The 21,770-nt window shown below is 48.5% G+C and overlaps 1 protein-coding gene across 1 annotated transcript in view; it reads left to right on the forward strand.

Moving 5' to 3' along the window:
* Nucleotides 1-21,770, forward strand: part of SLC4A3 (solute carrier family 4 member 3) — a 706,827-nt gene that overhangs the window by 275,369 nt on the left and 409,688 nt on the right. Inside the window, exons 8-9 of the mRNA XM_069227213.1 lie at nt 18,349-18,529; nt 21,167-21,302. Coding sequence (XP_069083314.1) covers nt 18,349-18,529; nt 21,167-21,302 — 317 coding nt within the window. The remainder of the gene's footprint in view (nt 1-18,348; nt 18,530-21,166; nt 21,303-21,770) is intronic.

The following is a 21,770-nucleotide window of genomic DNA, read 5'->3' on the forward strand; positions in this document are numbered from 1 at the left end:
ACTGCCACATATTTCATGGTGGTGACTGGCAATGAATATTGGCCATGTGTCCACCCACTCTAAATAGGGCAGGCGGACACTTGGCAAACCTCTGACGACCATTACTCCGTTGAACTGTAGGAGGTGTGTGTAGATGGCAGATGTCTCCACAGCGAAGATCTGCCCGAGTATAAATGAGGTGAGTGGACCTTCCATTTGGCGGAAAGGGTACTCCGTTGCTCTGCCGACAGAGTGTCCTTTATAAATCAGGCCCTCATTTTCCGCGCCCAGCGATGTTGCGTTGAAAATCCGGTCGCACAGTATCACAAAACCACGCTGCCTGGGGTTTGCGTCATTATCAGCCTCCGTTAGTGGGTGTTGCTCGTCGTTTCTCTAGCCGCGTTGCGTGGATCTTCCAGCCGGGATGCAGGTGGAGCGTTGATTTCAGCTGCAAAGCTGGCGGCGCGTTGTTTATCAGCCGCATCACAGGAGGTGCGTCAAAAAATATCCACGCACAGCGGTCTGTGCGTGGATTTCAGTTCTTTTCTGCCAACTTCACCTTTCAAGGGCCCAGGAACTGGATAGGGCACCACTTGGCAGGGCAGGAGTCTCAGCAGAGAGTCCAGGTGCTGGCAGGTGAAGTCTTTGATGGCCCTGAGACTTCAACAACAGGAGACAAGCTCAGTTCAAGCCCTTAGAGATTCTTCTCAAGCAGGAATGCACAACAAAGTCCAGTCTTTGTCCCCTTTCACAGGCAGAAGCAGCAACTGCAGGATAGCCCACCAAAGCACAGTCACAGGCAGGGGCAGCACTTCTCCTCAGCTCTTCTCCTTGGCAGAGGTTCCTTTTGATTCCAGAAGTGATCTAATTTTCAGGGGGTTTGGGTGCTCTTCTTATACCCCTTTCTGCCGTTGAAGTAGGCCTACTTCAAAGAGAAGTCTCTGTTGTTTTCAAGATCCTGCCTTGCCCAGGCCAGGCCCCAGACACACACCAGGGAGCTGGAGACTGAAATTGTGTGATGGCAGGCACAGCCCTTTCAGGTGTAGGTGACCACTCCTCCCCTCCCTCCTAGCACAGATGACTCATCAGGATATGCAGGCTACACCCCAGCTCCCTTTGTGTCACTGTCTAGAGAGAGAGAGATGCAAACAGCCCAACTGTCAAACTGACCCAGACAGGGAATCCACAAACAGGCAGAGTCACAGAATGGTTTAAGCAAGAAAATGCCTACTTTCTAAAAGTGGCATTTTCAAACACACAATCTAAAAAACAACTTCACTAAAATATGTATTTTTAAATTGTGAGTTCAGAGACCCCAAACTACATATTTCTATCTGCTCCCAAAGGGAATCTGCGCTGTAATAATATTTAAAGGCAGCCCCCATGTTAACCTATGAAAGAGATAGGCCTTGCAACAGTGAAAATCGAATTTGGCAGTATTTCACTGTCAGGACTTGTAAACCACATAAGTACATGTCCCACCTTTAACATACAGTGCACTCTGCCCATGGAGCTACCTAGGGCCTACCTTAGGGGTGCCTTACATATATAAAAAGGGAAGGTTTAGGCCTGGCAAGTGGGTACATTTGCCAAGTCGATTTGGCAGTTAAAAACTGCACACTCAGACACTGTAGTGGAAGGTCTGAGCCTTGTTTACAGGGCTACTCATGTGGGTGGCACAACCAGTGCTGCAGGCCCACTAGTAGCACTTGATTTACAGGCCCTGGGCACCTCTAGTGCACTGTACAAGGGACCTACTAGTAAATCAAATATGGCAATCATGGAAAGTCAATTACACATACATTTTACATAGGAGCACTTGCACTTTAGCACTGAAGAGCTGTGGTAAAGCGCCCAGAGTATCAAAAACAGCAAAAACAGAGTCCAGCACACATCAACAACCTGGGAAACAGAGGCAAAAAGTTAGGGGAGACCACGCCAAGGATGCCAAGTCTAACAGAAAGCTACTTATGCTTCTGTCATCCCATCGGTGTAGCGAGAATGCATGTTTTTAAGGTCTTTGCTCTTAAGTGCTACATATTGGTTTATGTTCACAGTATTCTGACTATTAGTAGCAGCACACTGCTAACCAGCTCAGTGAATCATTGTGTTTACAGTAAATTCTGTTTAATATGTTCTACGACGATGCATTGCAATATGAACCACTGTGGTTTAGATTTGTTTATTTGACATTTTCCGATAGCGCTTCTATACCCCAGACGTTCAGAGTGCTTTCCAATGAACAACGAGTAGATGAGGTTGAATCATCAAACAATGAGACTCAAGAGAAATGGAGTGGAGAAGATGTGCAGAATTAAGTAATATCACAGTAGGTAGGTTGGAGAGTCAAGGACACTAGGGTGGTCATTCTAACCCTGGCGGTAAAAACCGCCAGGGCGAATGACCGCGGTAGCACCGCCAACAGGCTGGCGGTGCACCACTGGGCATTCTGACCGCGGCGGTTCAGCCGCGGCCAGAAACGGAAAGTCGGCGGTGTACCGCCGACTTTCCGCTGCCCCTGAGAATCCTCCATGGCGGTGGAGGATTCTGACAACCCCTACCGCCATCCTGTTCCTGGCGGGTCTCCCCCAATGGCATGGGCACTGCAGGGGCCCCCGTAAGAGGGCCCCAAAAAGAATTTCAGTGTCTGCCTAGCAGACACTGAAATTCGCGACGGGTGCTACTGCACCCGTCGCACTCCAGCAACTCCGCCGGCTCCATTCGGAGCCGGCTTCATCGTTGCTGGGTCTTTCCCGCTGTGCTGGCGGGCGGCCTTTTGGCGGTCGCCCGCCAGCACAGCGGGAAAGCCAGAATGGCCGCTGCGGTCTTGTGACCGCGGTGCGGTCATATGGCGGTAACCGCATGGCGGGCGGCGACCGCCACCCGCCGCGGTTAGAATCACCGCCTAGATGTGATAAAGGAAGTATATTTTAAGTAGCCTGAGGGCCTGATTTAGAACTTGGCGGACGGGTTACTCCATCACAACAGTGACGGATAGCCCGTCCACCGAATTCATATTCAAGAGGCTTTATTTGATCAAAAAGACCATAAAAGCACAATAAAATACATACATATAACAAATAACTTCACTATAAAACATCCGGAGTCTAAAATGTCATTACATTAATTCAACCAAAAAAGCATCTCCAGTTATTTAGTATGAGGCCCTTCTCTTTCTAACTTTAATGGCACCTACTGTTTAGCTAAGTGCAGCACAACACACTTCCAAGAGGATAAGCTTTGCAGCTATCTCATGCTCTCTTTGTAAGAACTAAAACGCTCTTTTAAACTTACAGGACGTAAAAAACGGCTTCGCAAAGACCCATGTAAAGTGCAAAACAACATAAAATGCAAGGTAGATTGGGACGTAACGTCTTCACATGGACAACACGGCAAAAATGAATACCAGGTGCCCACGGCAGGAAATGCAACTAGGAAATTAATCTCATTAAGGTGCAATCTGGTCAAGTAAAATCTTGGTTCTAAACTATTGAACCAGGATAAACATGGTTCGACTCCTGGGCTGACTGTCATATACATATAGTCTAAGATGGTATTAATATCTAAGGCCTTCTCAATTCTTTTCTCCTCTCTGCATACCAAATGTTTTTCAATTACCTCCTTTTTAGCTTGTGATCCAATATTTTCAGGATGGTCAAAAAGTGGCCCAAGGCATAATAAGTTCTTTTAGTGTATGCCCACCAGGGTATATTGTCCGCGCTATCAAGTTTTAAACAGTCCTTGAAAATGCTGCTGCCATGGTGACCCTTTCTTCAAACAAACCTAAACCCATTTCTGAGTGTGTGATAAAACGTACAGTGCTCCTCGGAGTGGCTCAAAGTCTATTTGAAAACCTATTTTCCATTAACTGTAGTTTCTCAGAGCCTGCATAGCCCCAGACTCCGGCTCCATGCTGTATAATAGCAAACGTTTGTCCACTGCTTTGTGGCCAAGTCCGCCGACTTATAAATTCCATTCTATCCTATGGGATTTATATTTCGTCGGACCGGCTATCCATCACCATTGTGACAGAGTAACCCATCCACCGAAATCTAAATCAGGCCCGAGATACCTTCTGAATAGGAAATAGATTAACCCAGCTATTAGCTGAACAAAAGAATCTTTCACTGATCCTGAAAGCAAGAAGGGGGTGGGGTTCTAAAGGTAGTGGTGAGGGGCCCACACGACGACACCTGAAAAGGATCGTTTCATAGCCCAATAGATGTCAATTTTGGGGTGTCTAGCATGTGAGAATCCTTCCTTCTCAAGTACCGTTTGGAACCTGATTGTGTTATTGGTTGGTGCCTCTAGCGTGTGATACTTTGTGGTGGTTCAAAGTCACTGGGTCGCAGTGCTGTGAGGTGGGCTGGTTGGCACTTTGAAGTGGCACTGCAGTTGATGGTTTAGTCAGTTGTGTTGACCGCCCGTGTTGTGGGTTAGTGCCCTCAGGGCACAGTGTTGTGTGGTGCTGGTCGTGTCTCAGGAATGCAGAGGTTGTACTTGTAATCTAGAACACAGTAGTGCAAATAATGACCACAGAATGCACTGTGATGTGTTAGTGTCCCTAGTATGAGGAGCAGTACGTTCACTTGGTGCCATATGATGCAGTGCTGTGTACTGGGTTCTTGTCTCATGCATGCAGTGTATTGTGGTCGAGTAGTGTGACTAGAAGATGCAGCAGTCTTTTTGGTCCATGTACCTACTGTGCAGCCGTTGTGATCGGTTAGCATCTCTTGGTTGAATGACAGTGTGCAGTGTGGTGAGGTATCATCTAAAGGAGGCAGCTCAACCTGGTGAGTTAGTTTCCGTAGGATGCAGTGCAGTGTGGTGAGTTAGTTTCAATAGGATGCAGTGCAGTGTGGTGGATTAGTTTCCGTAGGATGCAGTGCAGCGTGGTGGGTTAGTTTCCTTGTAATGCGGTGCAGCGTGGTGGGTTAGTTTCTGTAGGATGCAGTGCAGCGTGGTGGGTTAGTTTCCATAGGATGCAGTGCAGCGTGGTGGGTTAGTTTCTGTAGGATGCAGTGCAGTGTGGTGGGTTAGTTTCTGTAGGATGCAGTGCAGTGTGGTGAGTTAGTTTCCATAGGATGCGGTGCAGCGTGGTGGGTTAGTTTCTGTAGGATGCAGTGCAATGTGGTGGGTTAGTTTCCGTAGGATGCAGTGCAGTGTGGTGAGTTAGTTTCCATAGGATGCAGTGCAGCGTGGTGGGTTAGTTTCCGTAGGATGCGGTGCAGCGTGGTAGGTTAGTTTCTGTAGGATGCAGTGCAGCGTGGTGGGTTAGTTTCCGTAGGATGCAGTGCAGTGTGGTGAGTTAGTTTCTGTAGGATGCAGTGCAGTGTGGTGGGTTAGTTTCCGTGGGATGCAGTGCAGTGTGGTGAGTTAGTTTCCATAGGATGCAGTGCAGCGTGGTGGGTTAGTTTCCGTAGGATGCGGTGCAGCGTGGTAGGTTAGTTTCTGTAGGATGCAGTGCAGCGTGGTGGGTTAGTTTCTGTAGGATGCAGTGCAGTGTGGTGATTTAGTTTCCGTAGGATGCAGTGCAGCGTGGTGGGTTAGTTTCCATAGGATGCAGTGCAGCGTGGTGGGTTAGTTTCTGTAGGATGCGGTGCAGCGTGGTGAGTTAGTTTCCGTAGGATGCGGTGCAGCGTGGTGGGTTAGTTTCTGTAGGATGCGGTGCAGTGTGGTGGGTTAGTTTCAGTTTCTGTAGGATGCAGTGCAGTGTGGTGGGTTAGTTTCCGTAGGATGCGGTGCAGCGTGGTGGGTTAGTTTCCGTAGGATGCGGTGCAGCGTGGTGGGTTAGTTTCCGTAGGATGCGGTGCAGCGTGGTGGGTTAGTTTCCGTAGGATGCGGTGCAGCGTGGTGGGTTAGTTTCTGTAGGATGCGGTGCAGTGTGGTGGGTTAGTTTCCGTGGGATGCGGTGCAGTGTGGTGAGTTAGTTTCCATAGGATGCAGTGCAGCGTGGTGGGTTAGTTTCCGTAGGATGCGGTGCAGCGTGGTAGGTTAGTTTCTGTAGGATGCGGTGCAGCGTGGTGGGTTAGTTTCTGTAGGATGCAGTGCAGCGTGGTGAGTTAGTTTCCGTAGGATGCAGTGCAGCGTGGTGGGTTAGTTTCCGTAGGATGCAGTGCAGCGTGGTAGGTTAGTTTCTGTAGGATGCAGTGCAGCGTGGTGAGTTAGTTTCCATAGGATGCGGTGCAGCGTGGTGGGTTAATTTCTGTAGGATGCGGTGCAGTGTGGTGGGTTAGTTTCAGTTTCTGTAGGATGCAGTGCAGTGTGATGGGTTAGTTTCCGTAGGATGCAGTGCAGCGTGGTGGGTTAGTTTCCGTAGGATGCGGTGCAGCGTGGTGGGTTAGTTTCCGTAGGATGCGGTGCAGCGTGGTGGGTTAGTTTCCGTAGGATGCGGTGCAGCGTGGTGGGTTAGTTTCCGTAGGATGCAGTGCAGCGTGGTGGGTTAGTTTCTGTAGGATGCAGTGCAGCGTGGTGAGTTAGTTTCTGTAGGATGCAGTGCAGTGTGGTGGGTTAGTTTCCTTGTAATGCAGTGCAGTGTGGTGAGTTAGTTTCCCCAGGATGCGGGTTGGCGTGGTGAGTTAGTTTCCCCAGGATTCAGGGTGGTGTGGTGAGTTTGTTTCCCCAGGATGAGGGGTGGTGTGGTGAGTTAGTATCGCAAGGGTGCTGTGCAATGTGGTGAGTTAGTTTCCATATTGATGCAAAGCAGAGTAGTGAGTTAGTATCTCAAGGATTATAAAAATGCACCTGCCAGAGGTTGGTGAATAGAGTACTTTCAGGCTTGGAAAGCTTTAGTGCAGCACATCTGGATGATATTGCTGTCTTTAGTTCCACCTGGGAGGATCATCTTTTCCACCTCAAATAAGTGCATCAAGCCCTACAGCAGGCAGGGCTGACCATCAAGGAAAGTAACAGGGATGTGGAATTCACCCGGGACATATTGTTTGGGGTCGAGTGCAACAAGTTTTCATGTTTATTTTATCTTTGGGACAAGTGGGCCCAGCTCCTGCAGCACAAACCCTTTGGCTCCCAGGTTATAGAGAAGGGAACTGTGGGCAGTTGAGGTAATGTGTGTTCATATGATAATGCTGTTCAAACTTGTATTTATGGTCCATAATGAAAAGCCTTCATTATTAGGGTGAGTGCTGTAAATAAACATTTTAAGGTTACACTATACTACTAACAATGGCTCCAGTGAAAAGAAAAGTGAACACATGTTTGAAAAGTTTAACAATATGAGGCTAAGTATAATGCTCCTAGAATGCTCTCTGACTGGATGCAAATGTTTGCAGAAGCTTGTAAGCAAGAGTGATTTTTTGTTGCTTTCAAAACAAAACTATTCAGAAAAAAATGCAAGTAGGAAAAAAATGTTTCTCTACTATGAAATTTTAGGTGCTATTTCTTTGATGCGTCAGTTAGTAAAGTGTGTTGATGCCTGTTAGTATTTCCAAAAAATATTCCTAATGGAAAATCAATGTAACCTTTTTCAACAAGATTATGGGAGGCATGAAAATAAACAAGCACTGGTAAAGCTAACTGATCTGCTATTTTTGTGAGTCTTTTTGGTTCGCCAATGCGTGTCTTGTTTTGACATGGCTTTTGTAACACTTTATTGTTGTGGGAGATGCCAGGCCCTCACCATTGTAACAAACACTGTCAAAAAAAAGTTTTGGGTCTCAAAAAGAAGACATTGCCTCCAGTGGCATAACAAAGGCCCTGCAGCCACCCCTCCAGGGGGCCCCTTCAGTACAGCACCTGCCCTAAGTGAGTCTGGGGAGGGGAGCCTCTCTATGTTCTTTGCAGGGGGCCCCCCTCCAGTTTCGTTACACCACTGATTGCGATGGTAGTTCCTGGCACTGAACAAAACTATTTTGTGTGCCAATATGCTCCTTGTGGAAGAGCAGAATGTGATTACTCACAGTAAAGCCAGCCGATAGAGAGCGAAATAGAAGTTTAATAAAAACAAAATGTCTTTGTTAAAGCCAGACCTAATTAGGGACCCAATTCTTAAAGAAAGTCATAAAAGTGCACCCATGGTTTATGTCTTTGAATTAGTGGCTTTCATGAATTGCCAAGAACTTACAGAAGTCGACCAGGTAATCATACTCCTAGAAAATATTTGTGACCTGTATATTAGCATGAGCAAATATGCATGTGTAGATTTGCTCATGTGGAAATCTGTTGAGCGTTTACAAGTTCACTTTCACTCAACCACTTTTTTCCCAACCCTGCCAATGTCACGAGTAAATTTCCAACATTTCTAATGGGAAAATCCTCAAAACATACAAGTTAGTAGGTTTGCAGACTCAAAGGCACTCCAGCCCTGGAACTATTGCTTACTGCTTCCTCGAGTCCCAGAATGTAGATCTGTGGAAAGGTGGCAAAATAAGGAAATTGCTATAGTAGGGAATGAAACTGCAAGCATTCAAGCAATCAGAGAGGCCATTATCAAAGCTCTTACATAATGAGATTGCTGCCATAATTTGTTGCCACACAACATGGCACCAAAGGGATCAGTAGATTTGTTTGCAAAACAAGTAGATTTAAGAAGCAACCTGTCCATGGACAAGTAGGTCTTTTATTAAATTCCACACCTTTGAAGTAAGTGCCAGATAGGACAGAAGTCTGTAGTATACTTGGGCCACCAAGTAGATGGAGGCCATGTACAAACTCTCTCAGCACACAATCCAGACATTTCTGGCCTGGGAAGCTTCAAAGACTCGGACCCAAGTACTTTAGGAGGTTTGTAAAAAGATATGGTACCATAGTGGCACCTTTAACAGAGTTAACCTACAAAAAGCAATCACGGAAAGTCATATGAGCTGACTCCTGTTAAAAGGCCTTTGACACCCCTAAGGAAGCTCTGTGCTCAGCACCTGTCCAAAGGGCAGCTGAATTTACTAAAGAGTTTTTTGTCCAAACTGATGCTTCAGAACGTGGGATGGGGCAGTTCTGCCACAGCTGAATGACCGTGGTCAAGCTCAATCGGTTGCCCTTATCAGCAGGCGACTCCTCCCAGGACAGCATCCCTGGAGCGCCTTGAGGGGGAAGACTTTGGGCCCTGAAGAAGCTGCGACGCTACATGTGTGGGACTCACTTTACAGTTCAGGCTGACCACAGGCGTCTTTCATGGTTGATGCAGATGAGAAGAGAGAACCTCAAACTGTTGAGGTGGTCCATCTCCCTACAGGGTCTGGCCTTCACAGTGGAACACAGACCTGCGACTGACCATACCAATGCAGATTATACAACCAGAGTTGTATGATGAGATCCGAGGCATAGAAAGAGGAAGGGTATAGGCAGCTTTTAAGTATTGTAAGAGGGTCAAATGACGCAACTTCAGAGTATGGCAAGAGGAAGCCTATGAACAGGTCTTAAACTCTAGAAAGAAGATTGAAAGAAAAGAGTATTGAAAAATAAGGTTTATGGGCGGGATTTACAGTATAGAAAGAGGGTTGTATGAGGATACCTGAAAGTATTTAAAGCGGGAATGTAGTGTATGAGTGGGTCATACAGTATGGAAAGAGGGATGTATGAGCAGATGTGAAGTAAAGAAAGAGGAAGTGTCTGACAGGTCTTAGACTGCAGCAGGAGTCTGTATGAGGGCATTTGAGAGTATAGAAAGAGGGAGTCTATGGATGGGTTTTCAACACAGAAAGAGGGATGTATGAGGAGCTCTGAAGTATAGAAAAAGGAAGTGTCTGAGCAGGTCTAAAACTGTAACAAGAGGATTGTATGAGGGGATTGTCTAAAGTATAGATAGAGGACATATCTGAGTAGGTCTTATAGTATAGAAAGAGGGTTGTATGAGGGGATACGAGAGTACGGAAAGCGGTAGTGTATGAGTGGATCTCACAGTATGGAAAGAGGGTTGTATGAGGGGATACAAGAGTACGGAAAGAGCTAGTGTATGAGTGGATCTCACAGTATGAAAGAGGGTTGTATGAGGGGATATGAGAGTAGGAAAGAGGTAGTGTATGAGTGGATCTCACAGTATGGAAAGAGGGTTGTATGAGGGGATACAAGAGTACGGAAAGAGCTAGTGTATGAGTGGATCTCACAGTATGAAAGAGGGTTGTATGAGGGGATATGAGAGTAGGAAAGAGGTAGTGTATGAGTGGATCTCACAGTATGAAAGAGGGTTGTATGAGGGGATATGAGAGTAGGAAAGAGGTAGTGTATGAGTGGATCTCACAGTATGGAAAGAGGGTTGTATGAGGGGATATGAGAGTAGGAAAGAGCTAGTGTATGAGTGGATCTCACAGTATGAAAGAGGGTTGTATGAGGGGATATGAGAGTAGGAAAGAGCTAGTGTATGAGTGGATCTCACAGTATGGAAAGAGGGTTGTTTCAGGTAATAGGAGAGCAGTGAAAAAATTGATGCAAGAATCTCAGAATACAAGAGAGGGTGCTATGAGGAGATCTGGGTATAAAAAATGGTCAATCAATCAATCAATCAAACATTTGTACAACGCGCTACTCACCTGCTAGGGTCTCAAGGCGCTGAAAGGAGGGGGTGGAAGTGCTACTGCTTGAACAGCCAGGTCTTGAGGCCTTTCCTGAAGGTCAGCAGGTTCTGGGTCTGTCGTAGGTGGACGGGGAGGGAGTTCCAGGTCTTGGTGGTGAGGTAGGAGAATGATCTGCTGCCGGCTGTAGTTCGGTGGATGCGAGGGACGGTGGCGAGAGCGAGGTTGGCGGAGAGGAGTTGATGGTTGGGAGTGTGGAAGATGACTCGCTCATTGACCAGTGTTGTGGAGTTCTTTGTGAGCGTGGATGAGGAGTTTAAAGGTGATCCTCTTGTTGACGGGGAGCCAGTGTAGGTGTCTCAGGTGGGCTGAGATGTGGTTGCGGCGTGGGATGTCGAGGATGAGGCGTGCGGAGGCGTTCTGTATGCGCTGCAATTTTTTCTGGAGCTTGGGTGTGGTTCCCGCGTAGAGCACGTTGCCGTAGTCCAGTCTGCTGCTGACGAAGGCATGGGTGACCATCCTTCTGGTTTCGGTGGTGATCCATCTGAAGATCTTGCGGAGCATGCAGAGGGTGTTGAAGCAAGAAGATGAGACGGCGTTGACTTGCTGGGTCATAGTGAGCGCTGAGTCTAGGATGAAACCTAAGTTGCATGCGTGGTTGGTGGGTTTTGGTGCGGTTCCAAGGGTAGCTGGAACCAGGAGTCATCCCATGTGGAGTGGTTGGAGCTGAGGATGAGGATCTCTGTCTTGTCTGAGTTCAGTTTTAGGCGGCCCCTCTCCATCCAGTTGGCGATGGCCTTTATTCCGTTGTGGAGGTTGGTTTTGGCGGTGGCAGGGTCCTTGGTGAGTGAGAGGATCAGCTGGGTGTCATCGGCATAGGAGATGATGTTGAGGTTGTGTGATCGGACGATGTTGGTGAGCGGTGCCATGTAGATGTTAAAAAGGGTTGGTTTGAGTGAGGATCCTTGGGGAATGCCGCAGATGGCCTTGGTGGCTTCAGAGAGGAAGGGAGGGAGGCGGACTCTGGGTTCTGCCGGAGAGGAAGGATGTGATCAAGTCCAGGGCTTTGTGGCGGATCCCTGCATTATGGAGGTGTGTGCAGAGGGTGTGGTGACAGACGGTGTCGAAGGCAACCGAGAGGTCTAGGAGGATGAGGGCCGCAGTTTCACCTTTGCCGAGCATGGTCCTGATTTCGTCGGTTGCGGCGACGAGGGCGGTCTCGGTGCTGTGGTTCCTACGGAATCCAGATTGAGAGGTGTCCAGCATGTTGTTGTCTTCCAGGAAGCGGTCAGTTGGCCATTGACGATCTTCTTGATGACCTTCGCCGGGAAGGGGAGGAGGGAGACGGGCCTGTAGTTCTTGAGATCTTCGGGGTCCACTTTGGGTTTCTTTATTAGGGCGTTGACTTCAGTGTGCTTCCAACTCTCCGGGAAGGTGGCGGTCTCGAAGGAACTGTTGACGATCATACCAAGTTGGGGGGTGATGATGGGGCTTGCTTTGTTGAAAACGTGGTGGGAGTAGGGGTCGGAGGGTGATCCGGAGTGGATGGTGCTCATAGTTTTGATGGTGTCCTCGTCGTTGATGTGGGTCCAGGAGAGCAGGAGGTTGGTGTGGCTAGGTGTGTTGGGATTTGTGGTGGTCATGGGGGTTGAGGTGTTGAAGCTGTTGTGGATGTCTGTGATCCTGTGGTGGAAGAAGGTGGAGAGGGAGTTGCAGAGGTCTTGCGAGGGAGGTGGGGTCGATGGAGCAGGACCTGGTGTTGGCTAGTCCCTTGACGATGTTGAAGAGCTCTTTGCTGTTGTGTGCGTTGTTGTCGATGCGATCCTTGTAGAAGGATCTCTTGGTGGTCCGGATTAGCCGGTGGTGCTTGCGGATGGCTGTCTTGAGGGTGGTGTGGTTGCTCTCTGTTTGTTTGTGGCCCCACTTCTTCTCGATTGTTCGGCACTCCTGCTTGGAGGCCTGAAGGTTGGTGGTGAACCAGATGGCCTTAGTGCTGGTGCGGTTGTTGGAGGATTTCCTGATTGGGACGAGGGTGTTGGCACAGTCGTCTATCCATTGTCTGAGGTTGAGGGTGGCTGTGTTGGGGTTGGTAGTGATGGTCGGCAGGGCACGGGCGAGGGTGGAGATCAGCTGGTCTTCAGTGATCTTGTTCCAGCTGTGGCGGGGGATCTGTTCTGGGTGGTGGTGTGTGGCGCGTTTCTGGAAGGTGAAGTGGACGCAGCAGTGGTCGGTCCAGTGGATTTCGGTGGTATGGCTGAAGGTGATGCGACTGCTGGTGGAGAAGACGGGTCGAGCGTGTGGCCGGCGGACTGGGTGGGCGCTGTGACAAGTTGTTTGAGACTGAGGTTGGCGAGGTTGGCGAGGTTGTCGAGGTTGTCGATTAAGGCGGTGGAGTTGCTGTCTTTGGCGTTCTCCAGGTGAAATGTCAGGTCACCGAGGAGGATGTAGCCTGTAGAGGCAAGGGCGTGGGTGCTGATTAAGTCGGCTTTGGAGTCACTTAACTGTGGCCGGGGGCCGGGAGGCCTGTAGACGAGGGTTCCTCTGAGGGTGGTGTTGGGATTGATGTCGGCGGTGTCAAAGGCCTCATCGGTGTTGGTCGAGATTCTGACGGTGTTCTTGTGGACTATGGCGATCCCTCCTCCCGGTCTGTTGGTGCGGTCTCTGCGGGTGATCTTATAGCCTTCAGGGATGGCTATGGCGATGTCGGGTTCCGAGGAGGGGTTCATCCAAGTTTCGGTGAGGAAGGCGACGTCCAGGCAAGATGAGCTGAGTAGGTGCCAGAGTTTGACGGCATGCTTGTGGACGGAGCAGGTGTTGATTGCTGTATGGAAAGATCTGGAAGTTTATAAAGAGGGTTTGAATAAGTAGGTGTAGTGGATCCTGTTCATTTTATTTGGACTCAGAAGTTTAGCTTAGCCTTTGGCTTGCATGCCTGTGCCCCAGTCACCTACTGACTTTTAACCTACTCAGCCTGCTCTGTTTTAGCCCATTTAGTTTATTATTTCTTTTAAGATGGCTGCCATTGTTTATAGCTCAAGAAATGTTTTGATTTGCGTTATTAGTGCCGCTCTGTGAAGACGTCACTATCAGCATCATAATCAAATTATGTACGCAGGTGTAGGAAGTTGGCTCTGTATATACTATTTCAAAGTAAGAAATAGTGTGCACAGAGTCCAAGGGATCCCCTTAGAGGTAGGATTGTGGCAAAAGTAGATAATTCTAATGCTCTATTTTGTGGTAGTGTGGTCAAGCAGTAGGCTTATCAGAGGGTAGTGTTAAGCATTTGTTGTACACACACAGGCAATAAATGAGGAACACACACTCGAAGACTTACTCCAGGCCAAGAGGTTTTTATATTGAAACATATCTTTTCTGAGTTTATTTTAAGAACCACAGGTTCAAGATTTACAGTTAATATTTTAAATGTAAGGTACTTCACTTAGATACTTTAGGAACTTTGAATGAAAGCAATATCACATACAGTCTTTGTAAAAATGGCAATAAGCTATTTTCAAAGTGGACACTGCAAAAATCAACCGTTCCTGGGGGAGGTAAGTTAAGGTTAGTTTTGGAGGTAAGTAAAACACTTACAGGTCTCAAGTTTGGGGCATAGGCAGCGCACCGTTGGGGGTTCAAGGCAACCCCAAAGTTACCACACCAGCAGCTCAGGGCCTGTCAGGTGCAGAGGTCAAAGAGGTGCCCAAAACACATAGGCGCCTATGGGGAACAGGAGTGCTCCGGTTCCAGTCTGCCAGCAGGTAAGTACCTGCTTCCTCAGGGGCAAAACAGGGGGGTTTTGTAGAGCACTGGGGGGGACACGAGAAGGCACACAAAGTACACCCTCAGCGGCACAGGGGTGGCCGGGTGCAGTGAGCAAAGCAGGCATTGGGTTTCAGGTAGGAATCAATGGAGGGACCCGGGGGTCTCTCTAGCAGTGCAGGCAGGCACGGGGGGCCTCTCTGGACAGCCACTACCTGGGCTAGACAGAGGGTCATCTGGGGGTCACTCCTGCATTGAAGTTCGGTTCCTTTAGTTCCTGGGGGCTGCGGGTGCAGTGTTGGTTCCAGGCGTCGTGTCCCTTGTTACAGGCAGTCGCGGTCAGGGGGAGCCTCTGGATTCTCTCTGCAGGCATCGCTGTGGGGGCTCAGGGAGGTCGTCTCTGGTTACTCACGGGTTCGCAGTCGCCGGGGAGTCCTCCCTGTGGTGTTTGTTCTCTGGATCTCGAGCGTCGGGTGCAGAGTGTGAAGTCTCACGCTTCCGGCGGGAAACGTGCAGTCTTTGAAAGTTGCTTCTTTGTTGCAAAGAAGTAGCTGGTTTTGAACAGGGCCACTGTTCACAGGAGTTTCTTGGTCCTTTTGTCCATGGCAGTCCTCTGAGGCTTCAGAGGTCACTGGTCCTTGTCGGATGCATCGCTAGCAGCAGGTTTTCGAAGTTGGAGACAGGCCGGTAAGGCTGGGGCCAAATCAGTTGTCATCTTCCTCCTTCTCTGCAGGCTTGTAGGTCAGCAGTCCTTCTTTCTTCAGGCTGCAGGAATATGATTTCCTGTGATCTGGGGAGCCCCTAAATACTGAATTTAGGGGTGTGTTTAGGTCTGGGAGGGCAGTAGCCAATGGCTACTGTCCTTGAGGGTGGCTACACCCTCTTTGTGCCTCCTCCCTGTGGGGAGGGTGGCACATCCCTAATCCTATTGGGGGAATCCTCCAAACTCAAGATGGAGGATTTCTCAAGGCAGGGGTCACCTCAGCTCAGGACACCTTAGGGCCTGTCCTGACTGGTGGGTGACTCCTCCTTGTTTTTCTCATTATCTCCTCCAGCCTTGCCGCCAAAAGTGGGGGTAGTGGCTGGAGGGGCGGGCATCTCTACTAGCTGGGATGCCCTGGGGCGCTGTAACAAAGGGGGTGAGCCGTTGAGGCTCCCTGCCAGGTGTTACAGTTCCTGCAGGGGGAGGTGAGACGCACCTCCACCCAGTACAGGCTTTGTTCCTGGCCACAGAGTGACAAAGGCACTCTCCCCATGTGGCCAGCAACATGTCTGGTGTGTGGCAGGCTGGCTGGAACTGGTCAGCCTACACTAGAAGTCGGGTATGTATTCAGGGGGCATCTCTAAGATGCCCTCTGGGTGTAATTTGCAATAAATTGCACACTGGCATCAGTGGGCATTTATTGTGCTGAGAAGTTTGATACCAAACTTCCCAGTTTTCAGTGTAGCCATTATGGAACTGTGGAGTTTGTGTTTGACAAACTCCCAGACCATATACTCTTCTAGCTACCCTGCACTTACAATGTCTAAGGTTTTGCTTAGACACTGTAGGGACATATTGCTCATGCACCTATGCCCTCACCTGTGGTATAGAGCACCCTACCCTTAGGGCTGTAAGGCATGTTAGAGGGGTGACTTACCTATGCCACAGGCAGTGTGAGGTTGGCATGGCACCCTGAGGGGAGTGCCATGTCGACTTAGTCATTTTCTCCCCACCAGCACACACAAACTGTGAGGCAGTGTGCATGTGTTGAGTGAGGGGTCCCTAGGGTGGCATAAGACATGCTGCAGCCCTTAGAGACCTTCCCTGGCATCAGGGCCCTTGGTACCACGGGTACCAGTTACAAGGGACTTACCTGAGTGCCAGGGTTGTGCCAATTGTGGAGACAAAGGTACAGTTTAGGGACAGAACACTGGTGCTGGGGGCTGGTTAGCAGGGTCCCAGCACACTTTCAAATCATAACTTGGCATCAGCAAAGGCAAAAAGTTAGGGGGTAACCATGCCAAGGAGGCATTTCCTTACAGCAAGTATTCACATCATGTCCCTTTCCCAATTACGTGTGACAGGAACATAATGTACACTTGTTGGGAATTGCCACCACAAGCCTGCCTCCTTATGAATTGGTTTGGAACATACCTGCATCAGGGGTCCTACATGATCTGTGTAAATACATCTCACACAGACAAGGTTATCAGAGGAATTCCTTCCAGATGCCATGGACGCTGCACGTCATCTTGCTGCAGAGAGCAGCCTTCGTGTCACCACAGAGTCTGGCCTAGGGACCTCATTCCAAGGTAAGAAGAGTTGGGGGGCGCTTCTCATGGACATGATACTGGCAGATTAGGTTTAGCACACCTAGCTCTCATTAGGTTAGAGAACAGGTTCTCTTTGGCAGGGATTTTACATTTTATGTTTATTGCAAGATAGTGGGGGTTGTTGTATTCACAACTTCATAATCATGCTTCTTGTATTTTGTTATCCTAATCATTGCAGCTCATGCATTTTTCCGTAGATTGCAGTCTTTTCAATAAACCAATTGAAAACGTTCCTGCATCTCCTTTATTGCCTGTGTGTGATTGAGACTTATTGCTAACGCGAGAAAAGGGTAATCTCCGTTCCACCACGACTCCCCTGAGATGTCACAATCTAGTGTCCATGTGTAAAGGCTGCCAGAAATCACCTTTCACTGTCTGGGTTTTTGGTGCGGTGCTGCTTGTGAGCTGGGAGGGTTGGGCCAACAGTTGTGACTTATTCTAGGAGTAACTCAGTCGCCTACAGACAAAAGTGCTACCACCCCCAAACCAGCAGTCTCAACTAGGAGCGAGAGTCCAATCACGACAGAGGTTTATGTGTAAAGAAAATCCAGCAGATGAGGGTATGTGAGTGAACTGAAAGAGGTGCTGTATGAGAGGGTTGAAGTGTACAGAAAGTGTGCTCAAATAAGTGGATCTCTGACTTTAGAAAGAGATTTGTTTTTGTTTAAAAACTAAATTTCAGTTTCAAAGTCTTTTCTTGAAGATCTCCATGAGCCCCAGAGGGTGAGTGTGGCAATAGCAGTCCTACTCGATTTTTGGATTGTGAAAAGCAAAATAAATGGAATATATATTACCCCTCAAGCACAAAAACGGAGTGCATGCAGATTACTGACTGCATGAACCTTGTGTCTAATAGCTCATTGACCAGCAATAATGTGTCCTAATATTAATAACAAACGGTTTATATGTTTTATATATGTACTTTCTAGTGCACCTCTATCATTTCTAAACACTGTGTATGGTAGGTTTGTTATACAAACTTTAGAAGGGTGTGCCAGGTTTGATGGGATTGACACTCAGGACCCTCAGGTCACTGCACATCTCAGTGGCAAGCATTCAGCTCACGGAGCCATCCTGTCCTGTGAGGTCATGACGATTAAGACTGGATATCCTAACACTGACAGAGCACTTTGTCCTTGCAAGTTCATAAATACAATATTTAAATAGGCTTACCTATCATGACATACTTATTCACATGTGTTGACAAAGACGGAAACCTTCTGTGGTTGTAGGAAAGGGGGGACACGCTGAACAGTTCTCTATAAAGCAATATTCACTAGAAGTGAGTATCACCAGCCCTCTCTCCACCTCCTGATGTGCTAAGAATGAAGGTAAATGCCAGGGAAGGGGTCTGGAGCTTGTCTTCCTTATTTAGGCCACCTGGAGTCCCACTGTCCATTCAGCTGATTCTCCTTTTTGAGGCTGAGTCTCCCTAGAGTGAGCCCTCATGTTGCACTGTACCTGCTCAATTACCTGTCAACGCCACAGAACTGCAGGATTCTTCAAAAACACAAAACATTGAAAATGACAATTTTTCTACAGTGGATCAGAAATGCTACCCAGTACAATGTTTAGGTCTGTGGCAGTTGATATATGCTTTGGAGTGATATGAATTCTGTTGGGTGTGTCTGTGGAGGTGGCTTGGTTAGTGGGTGGTGGGAGTTATAGAGAGACAGCAGGAAGCCACATGGAGAAGCTCACGTTGGTGCATGGTTGAGCTAGCTGCAGAGGCTGGTAGGATGATGCTTCGGAGATGGAGGATGTTGGACTTGCGTGTGAAGGTCGCGTAGAAGCCTCAGACGTGCTCAATGCTCTCTGCTTTCTCCCCCAGGTGTTCGTAGAGCTGAACGAGCTGATCTATGATAAGAACCAGGATATGCAATGGCGGGAGACGGCGAGATGGATCAAGTTTGAAGAAGATGTGGAGGAAGACACCTCGCGCTGGGGCAAGCCTCATGTGGCCTCACTGTCCTTCCGCAGTCTGCTGGAGCTTCGGAAAACCATTGCCCATGGTGAGTGAGTCCGACAGGTACCTGGGATGTAAGATGGAGCTTGAACATGTCTTCAGCCAGGCTCACAGCCCCTGCATTGTCTTCATGAGGCTTCCACTGTGTAGTTGTGCCAGGTTGTGTCTTAATATTAAAATACAGAGGCTCTGTATTGACATTGCCTAGGATACAAAATATTGTCAGATTGCTGATTCTCAAAGTTGTTGGACAGCCATCCCGGGTGGGTGGCACTATCAGTCTGAGGTCAGGCATGAAAAGGAATTTGTCTAACACCGTCCTTTCCGGAGGATGCATGACCCAAGGACATATCAACAAACTCAGTACAGCTGACCTTAGTGAGACATTCACATACATTCATCTACAGCTGGAAACAGACCCTGTCCTCCAGGCTAGAGTGAAGAGATTTCGGGGTAGTGGGATATGGTTTTGTTGTTTCAAACCTGAAACAGGCCCTCTGTATAGATCTGAACTCTCTGGAGCTGTGAAAAAGTTCCATTAGAGAGGCCTGTATATAAACGGGTGAAGTACTCGAGGCTGGACACAACCAGAGCAGGAGGAGGGAGATTTTGTGAAAACCGAGGAGTAATTGGAGAACCCCTGTCAGTAGCTGAAGATGAAGGGTGCATCTTTGAAGATCACATTTTATTGCAGGTGAATCACTGTTAAAGAGCACCCCTGATCTTTAAACTCAGTTTACAGGGATTTGATGAGACGTTAGTGCCTAACGCCATGGTAGAGGGTAGAGGCAAGACTGTATTGTGTTGCAACCAAATCTCTTGGGAAAGAGGTCTGCAGAGTCCCCAGGCTCTGGGGTACCCTGCTCTCCCAGGTCCCCTCTCAGTGTGAATAAGGTGGTGTCACTCCCAGGGAGGGTGCCTGTCCCCAACTGGACAGAAAAATGAATTTTTGAACTCCCCTTGGCACAGACGATCAGGGGTTCAGGTTACTCTCCAGGCTGTTTCTAGACTTTGGGGAGTAGAGTGAACGCTGGCCTGAGGCTTGCAGGTGGAGAGCGACACAGCCTTCCCCAGGAGGAATCCATATGACTAAGTATAAGCCGAAGGTCACACAACTCCTTTATTTCATTCTATTCACACTGTCTGACTGTCAAAAATCAATCCATCGCTAGAGAGAACGGGCACCTCTCAGTGATGGGCACCACATCTACCACCAATAGCGCCCTCCCTTCAAGCTGGTGACAACGGTCAAGAACTGACCCATTCCCTCATTCCATGTGTGAACAGCTGATGCCTAGAGTGTCTGCATGAACCTCCAGACTGGTCTGGAGGGGGCAATCTTTGCGCTTGCGTGCCTCGCGATCAGCGGTGCCCCGTTCTGCAGTGAAGGCCGCACCTCCCTGCATGTGCTGTACAGATGAAGTGCATAGTGGACATGCTGTTTTGGGGCACATAAATGCCTAAATAAGTGTTTATGTGCTTAAAAACAGCATCCGGTTCCTTCCTGGGGCTCAGAAACGAGTGCCTATTCCACAGTAAGAAGCCAGGTGCCATTTCATTTTTTTAGGTAGGAGAAGGACAATTTTTGGATTTTTTATTAGTCTAAGTAGAAAATCTGATATCATCTGGCTCCTTGCTAGGGCATGAACTGGATGTCGGCATGTGGAGTTTTCCAGCAGTTATTGAAACTCACACTCTACATCTGACCCTTAGGGAGCTATCAAAGTATGGCCTTTGGAGCTAAGACCCTGGAACTGAAAGGCACCAGTCCTATAGGGACACTAGTGGCCTGTCTCAGCACGGTGTATTTACATGCGATGAAGGGAGCAGTTAGACAGTGGTGTTGCAGTGACACCTGCAGGCCATTGAATGTATGGCTTTTACAACAGTTCTGAAGGAAGCAGACACCAGAGCGTGACACCCACTGGCCAGTATGAGAATGACACTGCCTGAGGCCCCACATGGGACAGGCACTGGTACACAGGTGATACCTACCTAAAAAGACCGTGACAAGGGCTGGTGCTGATGAAGGCATTGCAGACTCTAGAGCAGCAGAGAGACTTCTGGGCCACAGGATTATGGCTTTCATCACGATGGGCCTGATTTGGATTTCAGCAGATGAGTTACTCTGACACAACGGTGACAGACATCCCGTCCTCCGAAATCTAAATCCATTATGTCCCATAGGATTGAAATCACTGTTGTGACGCAGTAATCTGTCCACTGAAACCTAAATCAAGCCTTTAGTCTTGGGGGTGGGGGGAGCCTCCTCGATGAGTTAGACGTGAGCCACTGCGCGGCCTGTCACTCCTTCCGTAGACAGGGAAGTGCTGCTCAGAGTCAGTCACATGCCCACAAGACTGACATGTGACAATCACTTGTCTTTAGAGGCCTGACATATCAGGAATTCTAGGATTTGCCTTACAGGGCAGTGTCCATCAGATACAGGAAGCAGTGTGGGTAACAGGAAGTTAATGCACCAGCCCCCAGCAGATGATAGCTCTAGGCAATGCCCGTGCTTCTAAGTTGAGCCTAATGTGTGTTTTGTGGATGTACACTTTGCTGCTTAGAGGCCAGGGGAACAACGACTGTGCTTACAACCGGTCCTGGTTCTTCTTGTCGGATGTTGTTCTCTCCATCATCCTTTATTTAAGCTTCTGCCCCTCCTTCTTCCTATCCACAGGCACTGTTCTTCTAGACCTGGAGCAGACCACCCTGCAAGGGATCATTCACCTTGTGGTGGAGACCATGGTGATCTCAGACCAGATCAAACCTGAGGACCGGGCCAATGTCCTGCGAGCCCTGCTGCTCAAGCACAGGTGAGGCGATGCATGCTTGACGGTGTGTCCACTACTGGCCAGCTCTGGGAACTAGAGGGATTTGTATGTACAATGCTTTCCAACAATGGACACCTCCCAGAGCTCCCAGAATGCTGCTCTCTTTTGTGTATGTCACCCTGCTCGTCTGTGCGCTTAGTTTCTCTACTTCTGGGAGGTTTGCTCTCTCCTGGGCTATGTTATGTTAATCATTCCTGTATTTAGTTCTGAATGCTCTTCCCTGAGAGTAGGAGTCTATCAAAGCCCCCAGAGTGACTTTTTGTGTTTTACATAATTTAAGCAGCTGATGACACAACTTCTGAGCATTCTGAGCATAGTCTTTGTGTTCCTGATAAACTCCAGTCAATGTAAGAGTCTGTGTGTAATCTGCAGACCCCGGCTTCTTTCCAGTTGTGAAAGTGTCATTAATCCTTCTGTGTATGTGAGAGAATTACTGCTCTCCACGTTTGA

Source organism: Pleurodeles waltl, chromosome 3_2 (genome assembly GCF_031143425.1).
Source record: "Pleurodeles waltl isolate 20211129_DDA chromosome 3_2, aPleWal1.hap1.20221129, whole genome shotgun sequence".
NCBI lineage: Eukaryota > Metazoa > Chordata > Amphibia > Caudata > Salamandridae > Pleurodeles > Pleurodeles waltl.